Raw genomic sequence first — 20,935 nt, 5'->3', positions numbered from 1 at the left:
TCAGAATCAGATGAACACACAGCCTCAGCTTAAGTTTATTTTTTATTCTCCTTCTATTCAAGCACAGTGTTCCTTCCTGTGGGGAATTCCTCACCAAGTCTATTTCCAGGAGAGCAGTTATGAGGACTCAGGGATATGCTGGGCTGCCAGGTGAGGGGAGTCTCCTGTGCTAAGGATGGACAGCTCTCACCAGTCCACAGCTCAGCAGGGAATAGAAGTCAGAACACTTCTTCCGCATTGGGGACCCTGGAGTCCTGTAACTCCAACAGTCTCTGCACAGCCTCGGCCAAGCCTCGCTCCCCCAACTGTCGGTTGTCTCGAGTCCGTACGTTCACGGTTCTTCGGCTCTGCTCTCTCTGGCCAACCACTGCAGGAAGAGGAAGACGTGCAACCTAGGACAAACTCACCCTCTGGGCTGTTTGCTTTTGCTTTGCAGAAATTTCAAAGTCTGACTCTGTAGGAGGATGGAAGCAGAGCCTAGACATGGCTACAGAAGTGCATGTTTAGTATTTAGCTGCTGTCATCCATTCTAAGGAGATAAGGACATGGTACAGGCTCTACTTGCCTTATCACTGTAGGTCAGGAGCGCAGAGCTGGGAGAGACCAGAGTCAGTCAAAGACAGACAGATGGAGAGCTACACACAAAACCATGTGTGTGACCTGGGGGGATGGGTACAATACGGGAAGGGGACAACGGCAGAGGTGGGGCTGTGGCACAGCATGCTCTCAGTGTTGGCAAGGCAACAGGCATGTGTGATCCCCAGTCAGGCGGTCTGGCTGGGAAGTTTCTGTTGCTGATGCCTTTTTAACCCTCTCCTGTCCCTGCTTCTCTGAGGCTGGCCTGGTTAATTAACAGAAACATCTAGGTAGGGTTAATGAGAAGAAAACTGTTCTGAGGGATGGAGGCGGTTGTGTGAAGGAGCAATGGAAGGAAGACAGATTAGCCAAGCTCCTAACAAGCCCAGTTAACGAGTCCCAATTAATCCAACATACACAAAGCCAAACAACAGATTTACTACAGAGAAGGTAGAGCTTGGAGCTCTGCGGTGTAAGTCTAACCCTCTCTTACCAAACTGAAAATTGTAGTGGGCAAGCTGGGCCCGGCGGACTCTCCGGCTGAGGGTCAGTCCAGGATCAGCATCGAGATCACCGATGAGCCCTGCAGCCTGCAGGCACTGTTGTACCTGGGACATAGATTTGGAGACGAGTAAACTTTAATGGAAGCAGCTACAGAGAGTTGGCCACTATTCCTCCTCAGATGCCTGTCTCGCCGCACCCTACTCTCAGGTGTTTGCCTTGTGTCTGCCTCTTCTCTGACACTGAGGCCTTCCCATCTCTGACCCCATAAAACCCTCTATGTGCTTACACGGAAGACCAACCCTCAGTTATTCTCTGGGCTCAGCCTGCTGTCAGCCAGCCAGCCAGCTGCTGAACTCTAGGACTGTCCACATTAGTTTTTGTTTCTTTTTGTTCTTTGTATAACCACCCTGGCTGTCCTGGAACCTCTGTAGAACAGGCTGCCTCTGCCTCCCAAGTGCTGGGATTAAATGTGTGTGCTACTACCCCCATCCCATCCACATAGTCTTAATTTTTAAAGAAGACAACCTCACGCATTTGAAGCTATGAACGCATGCACAAACACTGTTCTGCTGCTCCTGCTTCCCTCGAGTGTAAGGACTATGGGCACGCGCCTGACTGGGGACCGAATCATTGCTAGTGTACCCTCGGTAAATACTCATTGGCCTACATCTTTAGGCTCACCCCTAATTTTTGTAAATTATTTTTATGTGCATTGGTGTTTGTCCTGCATGTCTGTCTGTGCGAAGGTGTCAGATTTTGGAATTACAGACAGGTGTGAGCTGCCATGTGGGTGCTGGCAAATGAAGAACCCAGGTCCTCTGGAAGAGCAGTCAGTGCTCTTAACCATCTCTTTAGCCCCTGGTTTCTTGATTCAAATTTGTGACCCTTCTGCCTCAGCTTCAAATGTACTGGTGGTCTGTATGCTACTATAGCTGGCCATCAGTTCTCTTCAGAAGGGAGAAATAAACCAACATTTAGATAAGGCCAGTCTTGTTCAAAGTGCTCTGTTGGCAATGCTAAGTATCTATTGATCAGTCTGCTTCTCACACTTCTCTACGAGGCAGGAAGTGGTTTCACTTTTTAGAGGGAGAATGTTCAGCACACAGGGCTTTCACGCCCCCCCCACCCCACCCCCCAGCCTCTTCTTGACCAGGATGGTGTCAGGTACCCTGCTCTTGCTGATTTTGCTCTTCTCCTTGCTCCCAACTCACCTGCCTGGCATATTCCTCTTGCTCTGTCCCCACAGGGATGACCACTACCTGGAATGGGGATAGCCACAGGGGCCTGTTGGGAGGAAACAGGAGCAGGAAATTACTCATTTTGGCTTTAGCCATTAGGCTTAGGTGTAGCTCCAGTGAGATCTGAGGAGGAAACAGACAGGTAAGAAGGTCAGGAACTATCTGGCTGGAGGACAGAGCGGAACTCCAGTGTGCGGTGACTCACCATTTCCCCCCGCAGCTTTCTGCCAGCACTCCCAACAGCCTTTCCACGGAGCCAAGCACTGCCCGGTGAATAAGGACAGGGCATTCAAGGGCCCCCGCCTGCCTTGGAAGGAAAAAAGGAGTGAGTGACATGGCGGAGTGCCAGACTGAGCACTCCAAATCACCTTCCGGTCAGTAAGGAGTCTCCCTGATGAGTAGGGTGTGGAGGGGGTTAGTTTGGGGAGCAGTCAAAAGTGGAAGGAGGGCTGAGGGGGTCTGTACCCCTTGTATTGAAGATTGAATCTCCGAGGCAGCTGGAAGTCAAGCTGGATGGTTCCACACTGGTGGGGCCGACCGAGGGCGTCGTGGAGGTGCACATCAATCTGGAGAAGAGATGGGGAGGGGCGACAGACACCAGACCCAATAGCTCGCACAGCCTTCAGCAGCCAGCTCTTCTCTGCCCAGGCCCCAGGCCATACGGAGAGTCATGCCACCCCGACGGTCCGTGCTCCTTCCCTCCTCTCCACTCGGTGAGGGCCCTGAGACCTACAGCTACGCCACACCACACGCTGCCATCTCCCTCCGTGGCTGCACTTCTGAGTCCATCACTCAGCCCGGCTGCTTCCCTGGAACTGACCATCCTATTACTGGCCTTGCCGCTCCTTTCTCCTAGCTGTTGGCCCACCCCCCCATTTACTGCCAGATTCGGCTGTAGTATTTTCTCGTTCCCCTCATGCCTCTCGTTTTGCTGTCAGATCGATGTGGTAAACCCTCCCCTGCTAGTCTTCTCTTCTCCTTCATCCTTAACCCTGCAGTAAGCTCAGTGACACCTAACATGTCACATGCCACAAAAGCCAAAGCAGAGATTGAAGCCTCTATGGAAATCGGTCTCAAGATTCAACTGGTCCAACTGCAATCCCCTTTGCTTTGTTCTCCTTAGGGATTTTCAAACTCTTTGCCCTCTTAGCCATAGTTTTCTTTTATTAAAAAAAATTTTTTTTTTGGGGGGGGCAGCAGTCTTATGTAGTTGCAACTGCTCTGGAACTCCAGCTCCCTCTGCCAACTACGAGACATTTAATTGTTAAGTGTGTGCCTGCACATACACATGCGCATGAGGCTAGAGAAGTATGTGTGTCTGGTGGCTCTGTGTGTCTGTGTCTGTGTGTCTACTGGTCTCTGGCCTCATTCCCTTGAGGCAGGGTAATGGTTAGTGTCAAGGGTCAACTTGACAGGACCTAGACTCACCTAGGAGACAGACCTCTGAGCATGCTTGTTGGAGATTATCTTGATTAGGTTAACTAACTGTGTGGGCCACTTCCCATGACGTCGTCCTGGATTGTATAAAATGGAGAACCTAAGGTAAGTACCGGACCCATCCACTGCTCTTTGTTCCTGATCGTGGGTACACTGAGGCCAGCTGCTGCGGGTCAGCTGTACCCTGAACTGTGAGCCAGAATAGACCCTTTCTCCTGTAAGTTGCTTTTATCAAGAGCATATGAGCACAGCAGCAGGCTCTCTCCCTAAACCTGGAGCTTTTCTCCCCACTGGGTTGGCACCTAGCAAGCCCCAGTAATCTTCCTGTCTCTAAACTCCACAACGCTGGGGTTAGGGCATCCATGAGGCCAGCAGGAGCTTGTTAAGCGGATGCTGGGCTCCAAACGCAGGTCCTCATGTTTGACAACAAACCCTCCTAACACAGAACCATCTCTCCAGGCACCTTTTAACAAAACAGTATCTTGCTGGACAGCAGTGGCACTCACTTTTGATTCTAGCACCCAGGAGGCAGAGGCAGGTAGACCTCTGTGTGAGGCCAGCCTCATCTACAGAGTTTCAGAACAGCCTAGACTACACAGAGAAACCCTCTCTCAAAATACAAACAAACGAAAAAAGATTTATTATCTTTATTCTAAGTGTGTGTCTGTGTAGAGAATGCCACTTGTGTTTGTGTGCCCATGGAGGCTGGGAGAGAGTGCCAGATCCCTTGGCACTGCAGTTAGGCAGATATGAACTGCCTGATGTGAGTGCTGGGCATCAATCCCAAGTCCTCTGCAAAAGCAGCAGGTGCTCTTAGCCACTGAGCTATCTCCAACTGAGATGAGCCCAACTCTGACCTTTTTTTTTTTTTAATTTAATTTTTTGAGGCAGAGTCTCACTATGTAGCCCTGGCTGGTTTGGAACTCAACATATAGGCCAGGCTAGCCTCAAACTCACAGAGATCTGCTCGAATCTATCTTGTAAGATTAAAATTCTAGGATTAAGGCAATCACCATGTAAGGCCCCTAATTTTGACTTTTTAAGAGACAAAATTCTTTTTTCCCCTGGTATTTTGAAGCAAGTTCTTGTTATATGATTCAGGCTGGTGTTGAACTCAAGATCCTCCTGTCTTGGTCTTGAGAGTGTTTCAGTCATATGTGTGCACCAAGAGTCTTCATCACACACACACATTTTGGTTTTTCGAGACAGGGTTTCTCTGGGTAGCCTTAGCTGCCCTGGAATTGGCTTTGTAGACTAGGCTGGTCTCGAACTCACCTGCCTCTGCTTCCCGAGGGCTGGGATTAAAGGTGTTTGCCACCACTGCCTTACTTCCTATGTTTTGAAAAATTTTAACATTTTTTTACTTTGTATGTACATGGGTATGGGGTGAGAATGCGGAAGGCAGAGGACAGCTTTGGGCACAGGTTCTTGCCTCCCACCGTGCACGTTCCACAGTTGTTTTTGAGACAAGGTCTCAACTGTGTAGTCCCCACTAGCCTAGAACTAGACCAGGTTAGTCTTGAACTCAGAGGTCCATCCGCCTCTGCCACTGGGACTAAAGGTATGTGCCACTATGCCTGGTTACAGGTAAGTTTAAAAAAAAAAAATCTTTTTTTCCCCAAGACAGGGTTTCTCTGTGTAACCTGAACTGTTCTGGACCAGGCAGGCCTCAGACTCACAGAGGTCCACCGCATCTGGCTCCCTGAGGGCTGGGATCACAGGCGTGAGCCACCACACCTGGCTCATCTTTATTTTTGTGGATGTGTGTTTGATCCGCACCACATGCATAGCTGGTGCCTGTGGAGGTCAGAAGAGGACACTCAACCCCCTGAACTGGACTCAGGATGTATGGTTGTAGGGCAACACAGGGGTGTTTGGAAATGAACTCGGGTCCTCTGCAAAAGCAGTAAGTGCTTTAACTTTTGTGCAATCTCCCCAATCCCCAGAAAGAAAAAAATCTTTAAAAAGAACAATACAAATAAAAAACCCTAAAAACAAAACAAAACTGAACGAACCCAAAAGCCAAGCTGGGTGTGGTGAGGCACACCTGTAACCCGGGTGCCCAAAGGTGGGGGCAGGAGGGCAAGTTGGAAGGCAGACTAGCTACACAGAAAGTTCCAAACCAGTCTGTGTCCTGAGAAAACAAGACAGGTATGACCCATGTAAGCTCACCCGGCAACCTCATAGCTCACCCTTGTGTTTTCCTGTGGCGCTGGGGATCAGACCCAGAGCCTGTGCAACCTGGCAAGCTGCTCTACACCAACCCTTACTCCTACTGCCCTGATTTGGAGATGAGGTCTTTGTGTTACCCTGGTTGACAAATTCCAGGGCTCCAGTGATCCATCCTGAGCCTCCCAAGCAGCTACAATGACAGGCTAGTGCCCACAGCAAGCTCCTAGCAGCTTTCTGCCTACATTCAGCAGACCTGGACCAAGTCCTTTTTGCCCTCTACTTTTTCATTTATTCTAACTTGCTATGCAGATTTTCACCCCATCCTCCAACCTCTGCCTACAGTTCTCCCTCCCAGGGAGGGCTCCTCACATGCTGATTGGAAACTGTCCCTGCAGAAGGCCTTTCATAGCCTGTGAGTACTGCTATTCCCCACTGCACTCTCATAACAGCTACACAGCTCAGCTCTCCTGTGCTGACAGGGCCTGTTTACCTACTACAGCCCTCATGACACTCCAGCTCCACAAGGGCAGAGACGTACTCTTCTCTTTTATATCCTGCACAAGTTACTGTTAGATTTTCCAGACAGGGTTTCTCTGTGTAGCTCTGGCTGTTCTGGAACTCTATCTGTAGATCAGGCTGACCTGGAACTCAGAGACCCACCTGCCTCTGCCTCCCAAGTGCTAGGATTAAATGCATGCACCACCACTACCTGGCTCCCACAGAAGTTTTACAGTAATTTTTTGTAGATACAACTTAATAAAACAAGATAACTAAATACAACTCTCAAGTGTGGTTCCAGCTTGCCTTAGGCCCATAGAAAGCACCATCTCCAGGGTTAAGGTCCCAGGGTTCTCCAAATTCCTCCAAGGCTTGTTGTAGGACCTTAGAGAGAACAGATGAGGACTGTCAGGAGACTAATGAGCAAGGCAAGCTGCTGGTCTTTGAGAACTAACACCCATAGTTTATGTCTTTATCTGAGGACCCTGGCTACAGCATTCCCTGCCTCTCCACTGGGGACTGGTTTATCTGCCTTGCTTCCCTTTCTCTTACCTGCTCAGCCTGGTCCCACAGGTGAGGCTCCCCTAGGAAGTCAGATGGTCGAGTAGATAAAGCCAGGTGGAAGGAAAAACCAAGAACAGCATAAACAGATCGGAGAAAATCCAGGCAGCCCCGGATCTCTGCTCCCAGCTAGAGACAGGAAGTCAGGATGTTAGCTGTCTGCCAACTAGAAATCTGAGGTGATGGGTAGTTTTGGGGAAAACAAGAGGGGAAGGTAGCTACACTACAGTAAAAAGGTATGGTAGCACACACCAGAAATCTTATCGATCAGGAGGTGAGGCAGGAGGACCAGACGTGACATCTTCAGCTATACAGTTTGAGGCCAGCCTGGACTACATGAGATTCTGTCTTTAAGGCAAAAGAAGTTGACACTTTTGAAGAACAAGGAAAGCCACCTGATTGGGTGCACAGAAGATGTGAGCATCATCCTGCTGGAAGCACCACAGCCGTGTCAATCCTCCCAGGCTGCCGGAAGCCTCTGCCCGATGCAGGACTCCGAAATCAGCCAGCCGCACAGGCAGTTCCCGCCAGGATCTGGGCCGGTGAGCAAACATCAGGCTGAAGTTGGGATGGGAAAAGGTTAGGGATATAGGGAAAATGAGCCCTGGATGACCTAGAACTTGTTATGTAGCCTAGACTGACCTCTCCAGTTCCGAGATTACAGCTATGTGCCACCATGCCTAGCACCGATTACCCATTTTCTCTGTAATACCAGCTATCACTCTTTCCCTCTTAACATGCTCTCCCACTGAATCTTGTCAGTCCTATCATTACTGTGAGGTCAAAAGTCAAATTTTGAGCATGGCATGGTGGTACATGCCTTTATTACCACCAGGCAGAGACAACTGGGTCTCTGTGAGTTTGAGGCCAGCCTAGTCTGTGTAGTGAGTCTGGGGCCAGCCAGGGCTGCATAGTGAGACCCTATCTAGGGAAAAAAAGTTGAACTCTCAATCACACAATAGTAAACATCATTTAGTGTGTCCGTATTCTGTGATGGGTCCAGAGCCTTGACAATGCCTAAGGACATAAAGGCCCAAGAAATGGAACAATTTCCCAAAATTCACTTAGGTAAACTTAAATCTACTGGAGGTAGATTCAAAGCCCAAATTAGATGCCTCAATATTCTACTTTCTTTTCTTCTTCTTCTTCTTTTTTTTTTTTTGAGATAGGGTTTCTCTGTGTAGCCCTGGCTGTCCTAGAACTCAGAGATCTGCCTGCCTCTGCCTCCCAAGTGCTTGACTCCAAGGTACTTTCTATTACTTTACAAACAGGTCGCTTTTGTGACCTGTTATCCTGGTTCCCAACTCACCAGTGTGCAGGGCAGTTCATGGGCTTGAGAGCAAGCATGTCTTTGGGACACCTGGCAGGGTGGCCACTCTGGGAGCTGTCGACAACGTCAGTGCTTGGGGGCTTCAGGGAAAACATGTCTGCCCTGTAATGCTCCCAGTGCCCTGACTGCTCCCAGAGTTTTGTGGAAAACAGCATGGGGGTCTTCACCTCTGAGAAACCACGGCGGGCATACTCAGCCTGGAAGGTAGACACAGACATCAAAAGTCAATGTAACTAGAAGGGGAGGAGAGCTTTGTGGTTCTTGGTTCTCCCGGGGGCTCAGACCATGCTGACCAAAGCCCCAAAGCCGCAAGCTATTAAATGCCATGACCATTCGGTAAGCTGTGTTACTGCAGACCACACAACAGTAATAGCCTGTGAAGAGTTACAGGGCTCCACAAGGCCAATGCTCTCAATCCCTACTCCCCTTTTTTCCTTTAAGACAGGATCTGGCTATGTGACTCAGGCTGCCCTCAAACTCATGATCGTCTGCCTTAGTGTCTTTGTGCTGGGACTATAGGCACATGCCACCATGCTTGAGCTGAACGAAAACACCTTGGCCTCTGCTCCTTTCCCTGGAACTTGCTCCTCCTTACCCTGATGAAAGCCACCAGGGCATTATAGACTCTTGTCCCTCGTGGCAGGAAAAAGCAGCTCCCAGGGCTCAGCTCATGGAAGAAGAAGAGCTCCTGTTCCTGGGGAAAGAATGTCACCTGTCAATCAAGGAGGGAGGGCTCTGGAATTACAAAAGCAAGTGACAGAGCTGCTCCCTCTGTTGAGTGAATCTTCCGGCAAATTCAGTCCATTCTTTGGCCAGGCCTGCTGTCTGAACCTGTCCTTCCTGTACTTGAGAGGTGGAGGTAGGAAGGTCAGAAGTTTAGGGTATTCTCAGCTCAAGCAGGAGCCAGCCCAGGCTACATCAGACCTGTCTAAAAATTAAAAACTGAGACAAGCCAAGACAAAAAAAACAACAAAAGACGCCTCACACTCCTTCACCTTTCACCTCACTACTGCCCTTCCCGCTTTTCTGGGCCCTGTACCTTCCCGATGCGTCTGTGATCTCTTAACTCTGCTTCCTCCCTTCGTGCTTCCCAGTTCTTCAGTAACTCTGCCTTGGGGAAGGAAATTCCCCATATTCTCTGCAGTGCCGCTGGTGCTCCTGAGGACCTCCACAAGGCTGAGGAGTTCTGTGAGAGGGCAGAGGGAGTCAAAGGGATGATGAGGAGGACCGGAGGCACCAACCTTCCTGTAAAGTCTATGACACTCTCCCGAAAGAGGTCACCACCTGAACATCAGCTCATCTCTCAGTGTGTCTCCTACCATCGGCACAGTGGGATGGCACCTTGCTCCCTGGATTATCTGCATCATGGTAAGTTCTCTCAAGTTCACACAGCCAGCTTGTTCTCTACACTCTCACTACCCCCAGGACCCCTGCTCTCTACATCTAGTTCCACCTCCTAATTAATGACTGCTCAGGAGAAAAACTAGACAGTCAAATGTCAGCCTGCCCACCAATCCCTATCAATATTCCACACAGCTACTAGAAAAGTCAGTCTTCTATATGACTAACCACAGGAAACTCAAATTTCCCTACTTGCTCTTTAATAGTATTCTTAAGACTGGACATGGTGGCGCACACCTTTAATCCCAGCACTCGGAAGGCAGAGGCAGGAGGATCTCTGAGTTCAAAGTTAGCCTGGTCTATAGAGTGAGTTCCAGGACAGGCAGGGTTATACAGAGAAACCCTGTCTCAAACAAAACAAAACAAAATCATATCAACCAAAAAGCAACCCTCCCCCCAGTATTAATAAGAAAGAACCTTCGCTGTTGTTTTTAAAATGGGGTCTCAGGCTGTCAAAGCTGACCTCAGACTTGCTGTATCACTCAAGGATAACCTGGAACTCCTAATCTTCCCACCTCCATTTCCCCGGTGCTGGGTCACACGCATGTACTAGCATGCTTGCCTTGAAAGAACTGACATTTTATAGCCTGTCCCTTACATACTCTCTCCTTGCTAGCTGGCTTTGCTTCTATGGTGTGGCTTTACCAGTGGTAGGATTAGTCATGCTCGTTTTATAGACAGAAGCAACAGGTAAGGAGATTTGGCCAAAGCTGCACAGCTCATTAGTGGCAGAATGAGGATGGCTGCTCATGGGAGGTTTTTCCTGCACACCTGCCTGACTCTTGCTACCTTCCACCCAACTCAGGAGCACGAGGTCTAGGAACAGCACTTTCTTGGAAGGCACACCCTTGCCTGGGTGCTCTCCCCAGTATCTGTCACAGTGTCACCCATCCTCCTGGATATGTGCTTCCCCATATGAACCTGTCTAAAATGCCCCTGATCTCTTGTTTTACTTCCCTTAATGCAGAACTGGAGTAGGGACTCTAAATTGAATTCTGGACTCTGGCAGGGGCTCCAGTATCTGCCATGAAACTTTGGGGTTCCAGAATGGAGAAAACTCTTTTTCCTAGATTCCCACATTAGCATGAGAGCAGAGAAGGGGCTAGGACAGGACCACCCTTTCTACTCTCCAGCTCTCGCCTGTGAACACAGGAGTATCACCCTAATCACCCACAACTCACCGTCAGCAGCTTCAGTGCTCCTATCTGTCCGGTGTGCCGAAGATGAGGGCCCTGGCAAAGGTCAACCGACGTGCCACACCTGAGATGAAGAGACCAGTTAGCGCTTCCCAGCTTCTCCTGCTCACTTTTCTCTGTTTTGAGGCTTCTACTGACAGAATGAAGAAGTGCTGAGGAAGGAACTGTTTGCTGACAGAGAACGACAGACCAAAGCAAATTCCTCTTCCCATTTCTTTTTCTGGAGCAATAGAGGCCGTCTGCCACCACCCTCCCTGTACGGCGGCTCTGGCCTTCTCAGAGGCCCCTTCACTCACGCGTACACTGTTGCTGCTGGGCCAGTCCCTTTCTCCTCCATCAGATGAAGCTTGAAGTGGTTCTCCTAGAAGGCAGAAAGGAGGCATGAAACGGCAAGGCCATCCTGGCAATTATCCTTTCCTTCCAGCCTTATCAGATTCCTCTTGCACTGCCAGCTCACCCTGAAGAGCTGGCGAAGCTGATCCCGGGAAGCCTCTAGCCTTCGAAAAGGTTGTGCAGCAGCTATGATCTCCTGGCAAATCCGCTCCAAAATGGGCAACTCTGAGCTGCGGATTGTCCTGGAAAAGGGAGTCTGCTGGCTTGTTTCTTCAGAGACAAGCCCTGAGTGATGACACGCTAGCTAGGGTATAAAGTCCTGTCTTTTGACAGATCTATCATTACACAGAAAGAAAAACTCTTAAGACATAAGCATAGATTGTGTGTGTGTGTGTGTGTGTGTGTGTGTGTGTGTGTGTGTGTTACAGGGGATTGAAGCCAGGCTCTTGCTCATCCTTGGTAAGCAATCTATAGGCAAGGCAGGGGGATCATGAGTTTAAGACCAGCCTGGGCTACAAAATGAGAAAAGCAGAGAGGGAGGAAGGGAAGGAGAGAGAAAGATGGGGAGAGGGAGGGAGAGGGAGTATGTGTGTTGAGAGAAGGGAAGATGGATAAACAAAATTACAAGAGTAATGAGGGATGAAGTAACACCTGAAGTCATGAAGACTAGAAAAGGTGAGTTTCTAGGTCAGAAGAGAGACCTACTGGAGAAGGGATATAAGTTTCTGCTTGGTACCTACAAGACCTCTTCAGCTTCTCCTCTGAACTGAGCTTTCCCTGAGACCCCAGACACCACACCAGAATCAATCTCCTTCCTTGGACTGCTCACCGCTCATTCCCCAGGAAGAAATCGTGGTAAAAGCCAGATTCTGTACTTGGACCTCGGCAGAGAACAGCACCCAGATGTTGTTCAGCGGCTGCACCCAGAACGTGGGCGCTCGAGTGCCAGAACACCTGGAGGCACAAGAACAAGGTCTGAGCTCCTCTCATTTAAGCCCCAGCTCTGTGCTTTCCTCAGAGAGCCTGGTGGGGAAGCTGCTATGGTTGTTCTAAGATCGGCTGCCACAAAATGGATAGCCTACATGTGTGAGGATGATGTCTGTAAATAGGAAAAAGTTGTTTTAAATGGTCAAAACACTTGTTCATGCAGAGGACCCGAGTTTAGTTCCCAGTACCCATGTCAGGCGGCTCACAACCACCTGGAATCCTGATACCCTCTTCTAGACTCTATAGGCACTAGGCACGCATGTAGACATGCACAAACATGAAGGTAATCACATGTACACAAAAAAAAAAAAAAATATATATATATATATATAAAAAGATTTACCTATTTTACCTTTTTTGTGTGTGGGTGTTTTGCCTTCCTGCACAGGCTTGTGCACCACATGCAGGCCTGGTGCCATGAATCCCCTGGAACTGGAGTCTCAGAAGGAGTGAGCTGCCATGTGGGCGCTGGAAATTGAACCCAGGCCCTCTAGAAGAGCAGCCAGTGCTTTAAACTGCTGAGCCACCTCTCCAGCCCCAAATAAAATAAAAGAGCTTAAAAGAAAGCAGAAGGTCAGCAGTGTTTCTTCTTCTGCTGAGAGGAGGTGTGGGTTCACCCTACATGTCCGCAGTGTCTCCTGGACCAGGGCCACAGAGGCAGGAGGCCACTGGCCTTCTATGCTGTTCCTGTAAGCTCCTGTGACCTTATAAAAACATGGTTCCTCACTGAATGTTCTGGCTGGTGGGAAAGTTCTGGTTGGAGGTTGAACCTGGGCTACACAGCAAGACACTGTCTTAAAAGAACGAAAACAAGAACAAGAACAAAATTAAAAACAAAACAACAACAACAAAAACAAAACAGAACTGGGCATGGTGGCGCGTACCTGTAATCCCAGTACTTAGGGAGGCAGAGGCAGGTGGATCTCTGTGAGTTTGATGCCAGCCTGGTCTACAAAGCAAGTCTAGAACAGGCAAGGCTACACAGAGAAACTCTGTCTTGAAAAACAAACAAAACAAAAAACAAACAAACAAAAAAAACCCACAAAAAAACAAAACCAAACCAACCAAACAGAACACAAAACAAAACAGAACAGAAAACCAACCAAACAAAAAGCAAACAGAAGTTCTTTAGAGTTGTTTTGCTGCTGTTATTGTCTGTGTGTGTGTTGCTACAAAGCAGGACCTCACCCATTAGCTATCCCAGCCTTCTGTTTTGCCTCTTAGTGCCATTTTTTTTTTTCTTGTTCCAAGAATCAACTGTAATGGAACTATTCTTGGATTTGTTCACTATTTACATTTACATGAGAAAAGAAATTCATTTTCTCTGGATTCTAATAAACAAAGTCTATGATATTTGAGCTGACATGAAATAAGCAAAGCAGAAGGCCCCTAGGTTTTGCCTTCAGTTATGGAACCTATGAGAACTGAGTACACATCACAGATGGCTTACACTGTATGCACTCAAGATCTGAGGAGGGTGAATCAGCACACTATCCTGTTTCTCAGAGTATTCTCCCCTTTCACTAGCATACAAGGCATTTACTTAGTCGACCAATGCTAAGTAAAAGCCTTCATCAAGGCTTTGTCAGAAATAATCAGATGGTCAATATAATCTGTGATCAGTCTCCTTCCCAGTTTCGAATTGAGAAACTGAGGCAAAAGAAAAATTAGAATTTCCTGTTTAAAGTTCCTTCAGCTAATACAGGCACTGCATTCACCCTATGGGAGAAACTTACCGCTTTGCCCTCTGGGGAATCAAATGTCAGAAATCTGAGGTAACAATCTGTTTCCAAGGGTCGGTCCAGATCATAGAGTTCCCCATTTACCTCCGCAGCCACTGCAGTATCAGCCAGTGTTAAACTGTAGTGGAGGAGATAGGATGATGAAGAAAGTGCTACAATCCACACGATAAGAGGCTGCTGTCTTTCTTATGTTTCCACAGCAATAAAACCTACTATTTCTTTTTCCCAATGGATAGCAGAAGGGTAGACTCTGAAACCATAAAGACAAATCCTCAAGAAAAAAGCACCCCAGCCCATCCCCTCTGTTTTAAAGACAGGGCTGGCAACATGGCCGAGGCTGGTCTTGAACTCTGAATCTTTTGTCTCCACTTCCTAATTGCTGAGATTACAGGTCTGTAACACCATGCTTGGCAGAAAAGGCTATCTAGGCACAGTGGCTCACACCTGTAATCCTGGCACGTGGGAGCCTTAAGCAGGTTTTCTCTACGTTCAAGGCCAGCCTGGGTTAGAATAAGACCGTCTCAATAAAGGGAAGGTGGAGTGCAGTCTTTATGAGGTTTATGGAGTGCAGTCGCCATGAGGTTTGGCTGGGTCTCATCACTCATCTGTGGCCAGCGTTACAAAGGAGCAATTTTTCTTGGCCTCTTTACTTTTTATGACCTCCATGACAACTCAAATAGCATGGCTTGTCCTTTTCTCTCCCTGTTCTCTTCAGGGAAGCTGCTGAGATGTATGGCGTGTCTGCCCTGGCAGTTTTTCTTTTAAACTCAAATAAATATCTGCTTGGACTTAAAAACAAACAAACAAAAACAGGTAAGGGTGGAAGAGGAGCTAACTCGGAGTGCTTGACCTGCATGCAAGAAGACCTGGGCTTGAGTCCCAGCACTATGTAAACTAGAATGGTGGTGCACACCTATCATCTCAGAACCCAGAAAGTGGAGGAGAAGGATCAAGACAGCTCAAAGTTGGGGTGCCCACAATGTTTGTGAGCTGCCAAGCTTGATGAACTGAGTTCAGTCTCTGCCATCTAAGCAGTGGAAGGAAAGAACTTACTCCTAAATGTTGTTCCTCGGCCTCCACGTGTGTACTGTGGACATGCACAGACACATGTGAGCATCAGACAAGGATGTGCTTGCACGCACACACAGAAATAAAATGATAAGGTGTGAACCACCACAAGCAGCTGAAAAAAAAATTTTTTTTCTTTTAAAAGGATGCTTTTCTGGAGGAGTAGGTGTGTATTCTTCCTTGGGAGCCATCAGCCATGGTTTTAGAAACAGGCTCTCTCATTGGCAAGGAGTTCCCCCAGCATGCTAAGCTAGCTGGCCAGACAGTGCAGGGATCTGCCTGTCTCTGCCTGTCCTGTGCTGGGATTACAAAAACGTTACCATACTTTTTAATTTTTAACCTTAAACTATTATTTTACTTATTTATGGGTGGGGCATACATGCGACAGTGTATGTGGCGGTCAGGGGACAGTCTCCTTCCACTATGTTGATTGCAAGGATCAAATTCTGGTTTCAGGTTCTTATGCTTTCATGGCAATCAATTAAATGACTGATTCAATCCCTTTCCTGCCCAAAGACCTCCTTTGATAGAAAAATAAAAATGTAAACAAACAAAAGAAGATGAGGGACAGAGAAAATAAATGACAAGAAGATAATTCTTGTAGATAGAGGATGGCTTGATACCTGATTTGCTGGGCCAGCTGGTAAGGGGTTGTGTTCCACGCGACAGCGTCTACCTTTTGACCTTCAGGAAGTGATACCAGTATAGTCTGGGCTTTCTTTTGTGCCATACTTGCTAGCCTTTTCACCTGAGCGGTCCATAGCTCCTCAAAAAGGCCAAATCGCTCTGCCAACCAGTGTGGAGGAGTTCGCACAGAGGCCTGAAGAGAAAGGCACGTTAGAAGGCATCTCGGGTCCACTATTCCGGAATGGGGGCGGTAGGGTTCGTGGTTGTTTGCGTAGCGTTGGTTCTAAGGTGGGGACTGAGTGAAAATCAAGGGGACCGCACATTTCGATTTTGGAGTAGGGCGGCAGGGTCCGGGGAAGGCTGGACAGCCTGATCCTTGGACTCCGCTGGGCTGATGCTGGGAGCTTTGCGTACCTCACGCGCTGTGTGGAGTTCGCAACGGCGGACCCCTGCGAGTGGGAACCCGAGCCGGCGCCACCTCAGACACAGACCCATGCTGCCTCAAGTCGCTGCCTCCATGCTCAGATCACCGCCTCTTCCTCACCAAGTTCATTGGCTGCCGAGCCAATAAGACCCCTTCCTATTGGGTCAAGTTGCTGCCACTCTGGTCGGGCACCACCCCCAGGAACTCAGCGGACACAAGTCCCACACAGCCGCAGTCGCTCTGGGAAAGGTTCCGGTTGGCCGGAACCTGGAAGCTGTTGCACACACCGGCAGCCCCGAAGCCCGAAGCCGCAAGGAGTCCAACTTTGAGGACAGGGGCGGACCTCCTAAGAACAAGAGTGAGAGAAACACAAAAATGAAAGTTAGTCATTTTCCTTTAATCACAACGTTTCTTAAGCATCTTTAGAGCTGGCGGGAAACAAGAGCACAGACACTGGAACTAAAGATCTAGTGTGAATCCTGGATCTGGCATTAACTAAGTTTTTTGGTAAACTGTAATCCCCATCTTCTCACGTATAAAACAAGAATAAAATTATCTGTTCTGCAGGGTGGTGGTGGCGCAAACCTTTAATTCCAGCACTCGGGAGGCAGAGGCAGGCTGTGAGTTCAAGTTCAGCCTGGTATACAGGGCGAATTCCAGAATAGCTAGTGCTACACAAAGAAACCCTGTCTCTGGAAAACAACAACAACAAACACACACACACAAAACAAAAAACTGTTCCAATTGTCGTGGTGCATCCTATGTAAACCGCGAAACTCAGTGCGTGGTATATGATAATGATCATCAGCAGCAGCGAGACACTATTCCCATTGGATATAAAACTCTGAGACTGGATTTATCTGAGGAGGCCATTCCTTTGATCCTTTGAAGTCACAGTAGAGGGACTTTAAAGACCTCTTGGAGATATGGAACTTCATTTCTAGCATTACCGTGCATGCGTATGAAATATCTTTGTGGGCCTGCGTGGCACAGTTGTGGTAGTCAGGTGCCAACTTTCTGGAGCCTGTTCTGTCCTTTCACCTTACATGAGTCCTAAGATCTAAGTTGTGTTGCCAGGCTTGGGCAGCAAATACCTGTATCTGTTGAGCCATCTTACTGGTCCCAAGTGTGGAATTTAAAAATCACAGAAGTTGGGCAGTGGTGGCACATGCTTTTAATCCCAGCACTGGGGACGCAGAGGCAGGCAGATCTCTGCGAGTTCGAGGCCAGCCTGGTCTACAGAGTGAGTCCCAGGACAGCCAGGCTACACAGAGAAACCCTGTCTTGAAAAAACAAAACAAACAAGTCAGTAAATCACAGGAGATAGTTTAAGGTCAAAAAGTGAACGCTGATGACTCCAAGCTTGCCCTCTTCCAGCATACCACACTCTTTCTATAGTTTACTCCAATAGACCCCTGATCATCTTAGAGGCAGCCAACTATCTAGTTCTCTGTTCCGCACATAAGTCTCTGCCTCTCATTACCGCCCCAGCCTTTCGCTTCCTTTATCCTTTCTTTTAAATCCTGGCACAGGGCTAGCTATATTAGCTTTACATAGCAAAAACAGAAACACAGCTGTGTGGAGAAGCATAAAGGGAAATGAACTTGTCAGCACCCGTTGAGGTGCTATGAGGCCCTCACCTCAGGTGGGGACATTTAGTCCATTCCCAGATTGCAGTGGCGATAGGATCAAGGGGTCTTGTGGAAGAGTTGTCAGAAAAAGCTGCACAACTTAGGCTTCCAGAGAGGCCCAAAGTTCTGTCTGGGGAGGGCAGCTGACTGGAGTCATGGGCCACTCTGGGGTTCCATCTTCTGATATTGTTAGACATCCTGAAATAAAAAGAAAGAGAAAAGGCTGTGGGGAGGAAGATTGTGTGTGTGTGTTCTTGTGGTCAGCGTGCAGTTCGTAAGTAGCACTGAGAAAGAACGGCAATGGCAGACCAAGATTTTCTTGTGGCATTGTAGCAGAGCCAGGGAAGTGTCATCCTTCAGGCAACAAAATGGGAGGTGCTCAAGATATGTTAAATATTGATCCCGTACCGACTGGAAACTTCAAAAGATGCGGCTTTCAGACACAATTTTTAAAATTATCCCACTGTGTCCCTTTGCTAAGAGCAGAGGAATGCCACCTTGGAATGACAGCTCCTTACACTCATCCTTCAATATTTACTGTGTGCAACACACTGGGCTAATGCTGACCTATCAGCTACCACATCATCATGTCTGTGACTTGTGTTGCAGGGGAGGAAGGAACGTCGTGTTCCCTCACATTCCCTTCCCATTGTAACCAGGAAGGCAGCTAGGATCAATACATATTATTTGTTCTCCTAGTACATGCTTTGGCCTCAGGGAACATTACCCTTTTAGTCTACCTGGAAAACATTATCTGTAACTTTCTTGCCCACCCCACTCCTGGCAGGTGCAGTGCTATTTCGTAATTCTAAGTCACTCCAGAACAACTGGGTCAGTAGTGCTCTTAAGCTCCCTTTAAGCCATGGAAAATGATCTCAAGGCCAAGTCCTAGTCTGTCCAAATCCACAGCCCGAGTTGCTCACACTGCCACAATACCTCTCTAAGGACAGATTACTCATAATGGAGCTTGCCTGCATGTGTTTGCTTCCTATTCCTTCTGGAGAAACAACTCAGGCACTTGTGGCCAAAGAGGACTTTTAGACTAAAGCACTTTCAAGACAAAGTCAAGAAATGTGATGGCTCCCAACTTGCCTCTACAGACTGGTTAAGCAAATAAGGGATCCACAGAGGTACAATGGAAATCTTCAATAAAGGGTATTCTAGATCCCCAATCAAATTTTAGGAACGTCTCTTAGACGTTCTACTCTTCTACTCTTAGACCAAGCATCCTCAGTTGACCGAAGTTTTGGTAATGGTATTGGGCTTATACCTTTAAACTACTTGTAACTATCTCCAATGAGTACTTTTCATTTATAGGATCAGTACATAGGCCCCAATCCATTTTAGTTCTTAGAAGGAAATTCTACTTACCGGTAGCCAAACTGTGAAGTCTTTGCCACTTCCCCCAGGGGGCACTGGGGCTCAGAGCCTCAAAAATGAGCACTCTGCTCAAGCAAGTGCTGGGAGGTCAGGTTCAGAGAAAGGATTCATCAGTAATGTTTGTGGAAGGTCTAGCTCGGAGCCATCTTTCTATTTTACTAATCTAATGCCCTCAGCAAAGACAAGCTGCTCTATCTGAGTCTAATGTAGGGACCAAGGGCTCTAGCACATGAAGGGAGAGATGACTGGCTGTGGTCAATGTTCTTCCCATTCTCACAGCCCAAGAAAAATAAAGGAAGCATCAGGTCCTTTCTCCCACACCTCAGTTGACTTAAGCATCTTACGAATATAAAGACACAATAAGACAGGAAAGAAACACTTAGTTTGCCATGAACCTAAACTCGTCCAGGGTAGACTTTTAGCCGGCATCCTTTTGAGTCAAATATGAACAAACAGCTGTGGCTTTTGTTTCTCGGTTGTCACTATGGATCTCTCTAGTACCTCCACCCATTCTGCTATCCTCCTGCCTAGGTGAGAACAAAGGGACTAGGAAAACAAGCAAACAAAAAACCGGAGGGGCTTGGATGCACCTTAGTGCTGAGTATGTATGAGGTCTGAGTTCAAGCCCAAGCACAAAGCAACCGGAACAACCCCCAAACCAATTCTCCTTGTACCCTGCCCCAAGGTGACTATGTCTAAACAAATAAATTCCTGTCTTGTTTCCTAGTGCTGGGGAAGGCCACCCAGGGCCTTTTATATGCTACTATGAATTCACCTGCCCTGCCCCCAATGCCCCAACTTTGGGGCTAAAGTTTTCCTCTTTTCACAAGTAACTCTGATACCTAGTTTTCTATCATTTCTTCCTTTCCTTTAAGCCATGTTCTCCCTCTGCACTCAGAACAGGATGTTTACTTTAGAGACAGGTCTTACAGGTGACCTTCTGAAAGCCGTCTTTGGAGCCTCAGTCATTTACTCCTTAGCAATTGTGAACAGCAACTGATCAGACTTGTCCATTGTTACTCATGAGCAAGTACGAGAAACACCCTAACAGCCCTAAACCCATTCTGATGGCATTACTAAGTCTCCACATGAGGACGTAATCATTCCTGCTGTGTAAGACTGGCCTGAATAGAGGATGTTAGGAGTGGAGGGCAGGAGCCATGTAGTTTTCAGTAACATGCCCAGAGGCCAATGAGGATATCTAAAAACTGTTGCTCCTTCAGGGGCAGGGAGCCCAGGCAGTCAACTGAACTCTGAGGTGGAAGAAAAGGGCAGCCTGCTTCCAGTCGGTATAGTGGTGCACTCTAGCGGCTGGGTGTCCCCTAGAATGCTCCACGTCTGAGGTCTTGTGACATGTGGAACTCCTCGTAATCAGGGCTGCTATTTAGAGCCTTTACCCTGCCAGGGACCCAAGCCTGGCCCCACGTAGCGACTATCCTTGTGATACATTTATTAAGCCTCCCTGGATTATGAAAAGAGAGGGAGAGAGAAGAGCCGAGTAGAGCTTCTGCACAACAGATCAATCAACAGTATGTGACCAAGGACAGATACGGACAGTTGACCAGAAGGATCCATTTCTACACATTCCCTCCAATTGTGCTTGTTTTAAAAACGGTCGCCGAGGGCTGGGGATGTACTTTGATGCTCAGCACTGTAAGCATGACCACCAAACAAGCTTTTTTTCTTGGCTCACAACTGTACAATAGTTGGAAAACACACAATGATCTATACAGTATATCCCACCCATTACAGTACAGAGGATCAAACAAAAGACCCACAAGGCCATGAAGATCTAAGAGGCTCAGCTAGATTTCACTGACACAGGTATAC

The 20,935-nt window shown here is 48.0% G+C and overlaps 1 protein-coding gene across 3 annotated transcripts; it reads right to left on the bottom strand.

Moving 5' to 3' along the window:
• Positions 1-24: 24 nt before the first annotated feature.
• On the bottom strand, positions 25-16,338 carry Tars2 (threonyl-tRNA synthetase 2, mitochondrial). 3 transcript variants are annotated; one of them, XM_055603676.1, is made up of 18 exons: positions 16,085-16,338; positions 15,667-15,863; positions 13,970-14,093; positions 12,076-12,200; positions 11,371-11,488; positions 11,216-11,274; positions 10,899-10,977; positions 9,356-9,502; positions 8,912-9,010; positions 8,296-8,513; positions 7,382-7,544; positions 6,978-7,115; positions 6,732-6,809; positions 2,784-2,884; positions 2,524-2,625; positions 2,292-2,364; positions 1,070-1,184; positions 25-367 (listed from the first exon to the last, which is right to left on the bottom strand). In XM_055603676.1, exons 1-18 carry the CDS (start codon positions 16,163-16,165, stop codon positions 219-221), a joined length of 2,166 nt encoding a protein of 721 aa, XP_055459651.1. In that variant the 5' UTR covers positions 16,166-16,338; the 3' UTR covers positions 25-218. The 3 variants fall into 3 exon arrangements, with proteins under 3 accessions (XP_055459651.1, XP_055459650.1, XP_055459652.1); XM_055603675.1 differs by having other exon boundaries at positions 11,210-11,274; positions 16,085-16,336; XM_055603677.1 differs by lacking the exons at positions 13,970-14,093; positions 15,667-15,863; positions 16,085-16,338 and adding an exon at positions 12,586-13,951 and having other exon boundaries at positions 11,210-11,274.
• Between the last annotated feature and the right edge of the window lie 4,597 nt (positions 16,339-20,935).

Source organism: Psammomys obesus, unplaced genomic scaffold (assembly GCF_907164565.1).
Source record: "Psammomys obesus unplaced genomic scaffold, mPsaObe1.curated_primary_1811, whole genome shotgun sequence".
NCBI classification, from domain to species: Eukaryota; Metazoa; Chordata; class Mammalia; order Rodentia; family Muridae; genus Psammomys; species Psammomys obesus.
This window is presented reverse-complemented; position numbering and strand designations above follow the sequence as displayed.

What these genes read in the sequence shown, in the direction of transcription:
- Tars2 (XM_055603675.1), bottom strand. Translation starts at nt 16,165, where the DNA reads ATGGGTCTGTGTCTGAGGTGGCGCCGGCTCGGGTTCCCACTCGCAGGG. An exon ending in ATTCCCCAGAGGGCAAAGCG is followed by an intron (nt 12,201 to 13,969) that starts GTAAGTTTCTCC and finishes TTGTGCCTCCAG; the next exon opens with GTGTTCTGGCACTCGAGCGC. An exon ending in TCTTCTGTGCACCCAATCAG is followed by an intron (nt 7,116 to 7,381) that starts GTGGCTTTCCTT and finishes TCCTGTCTCTAG; the next exon opens with CTGGGAGCAGAGATCCGGGG.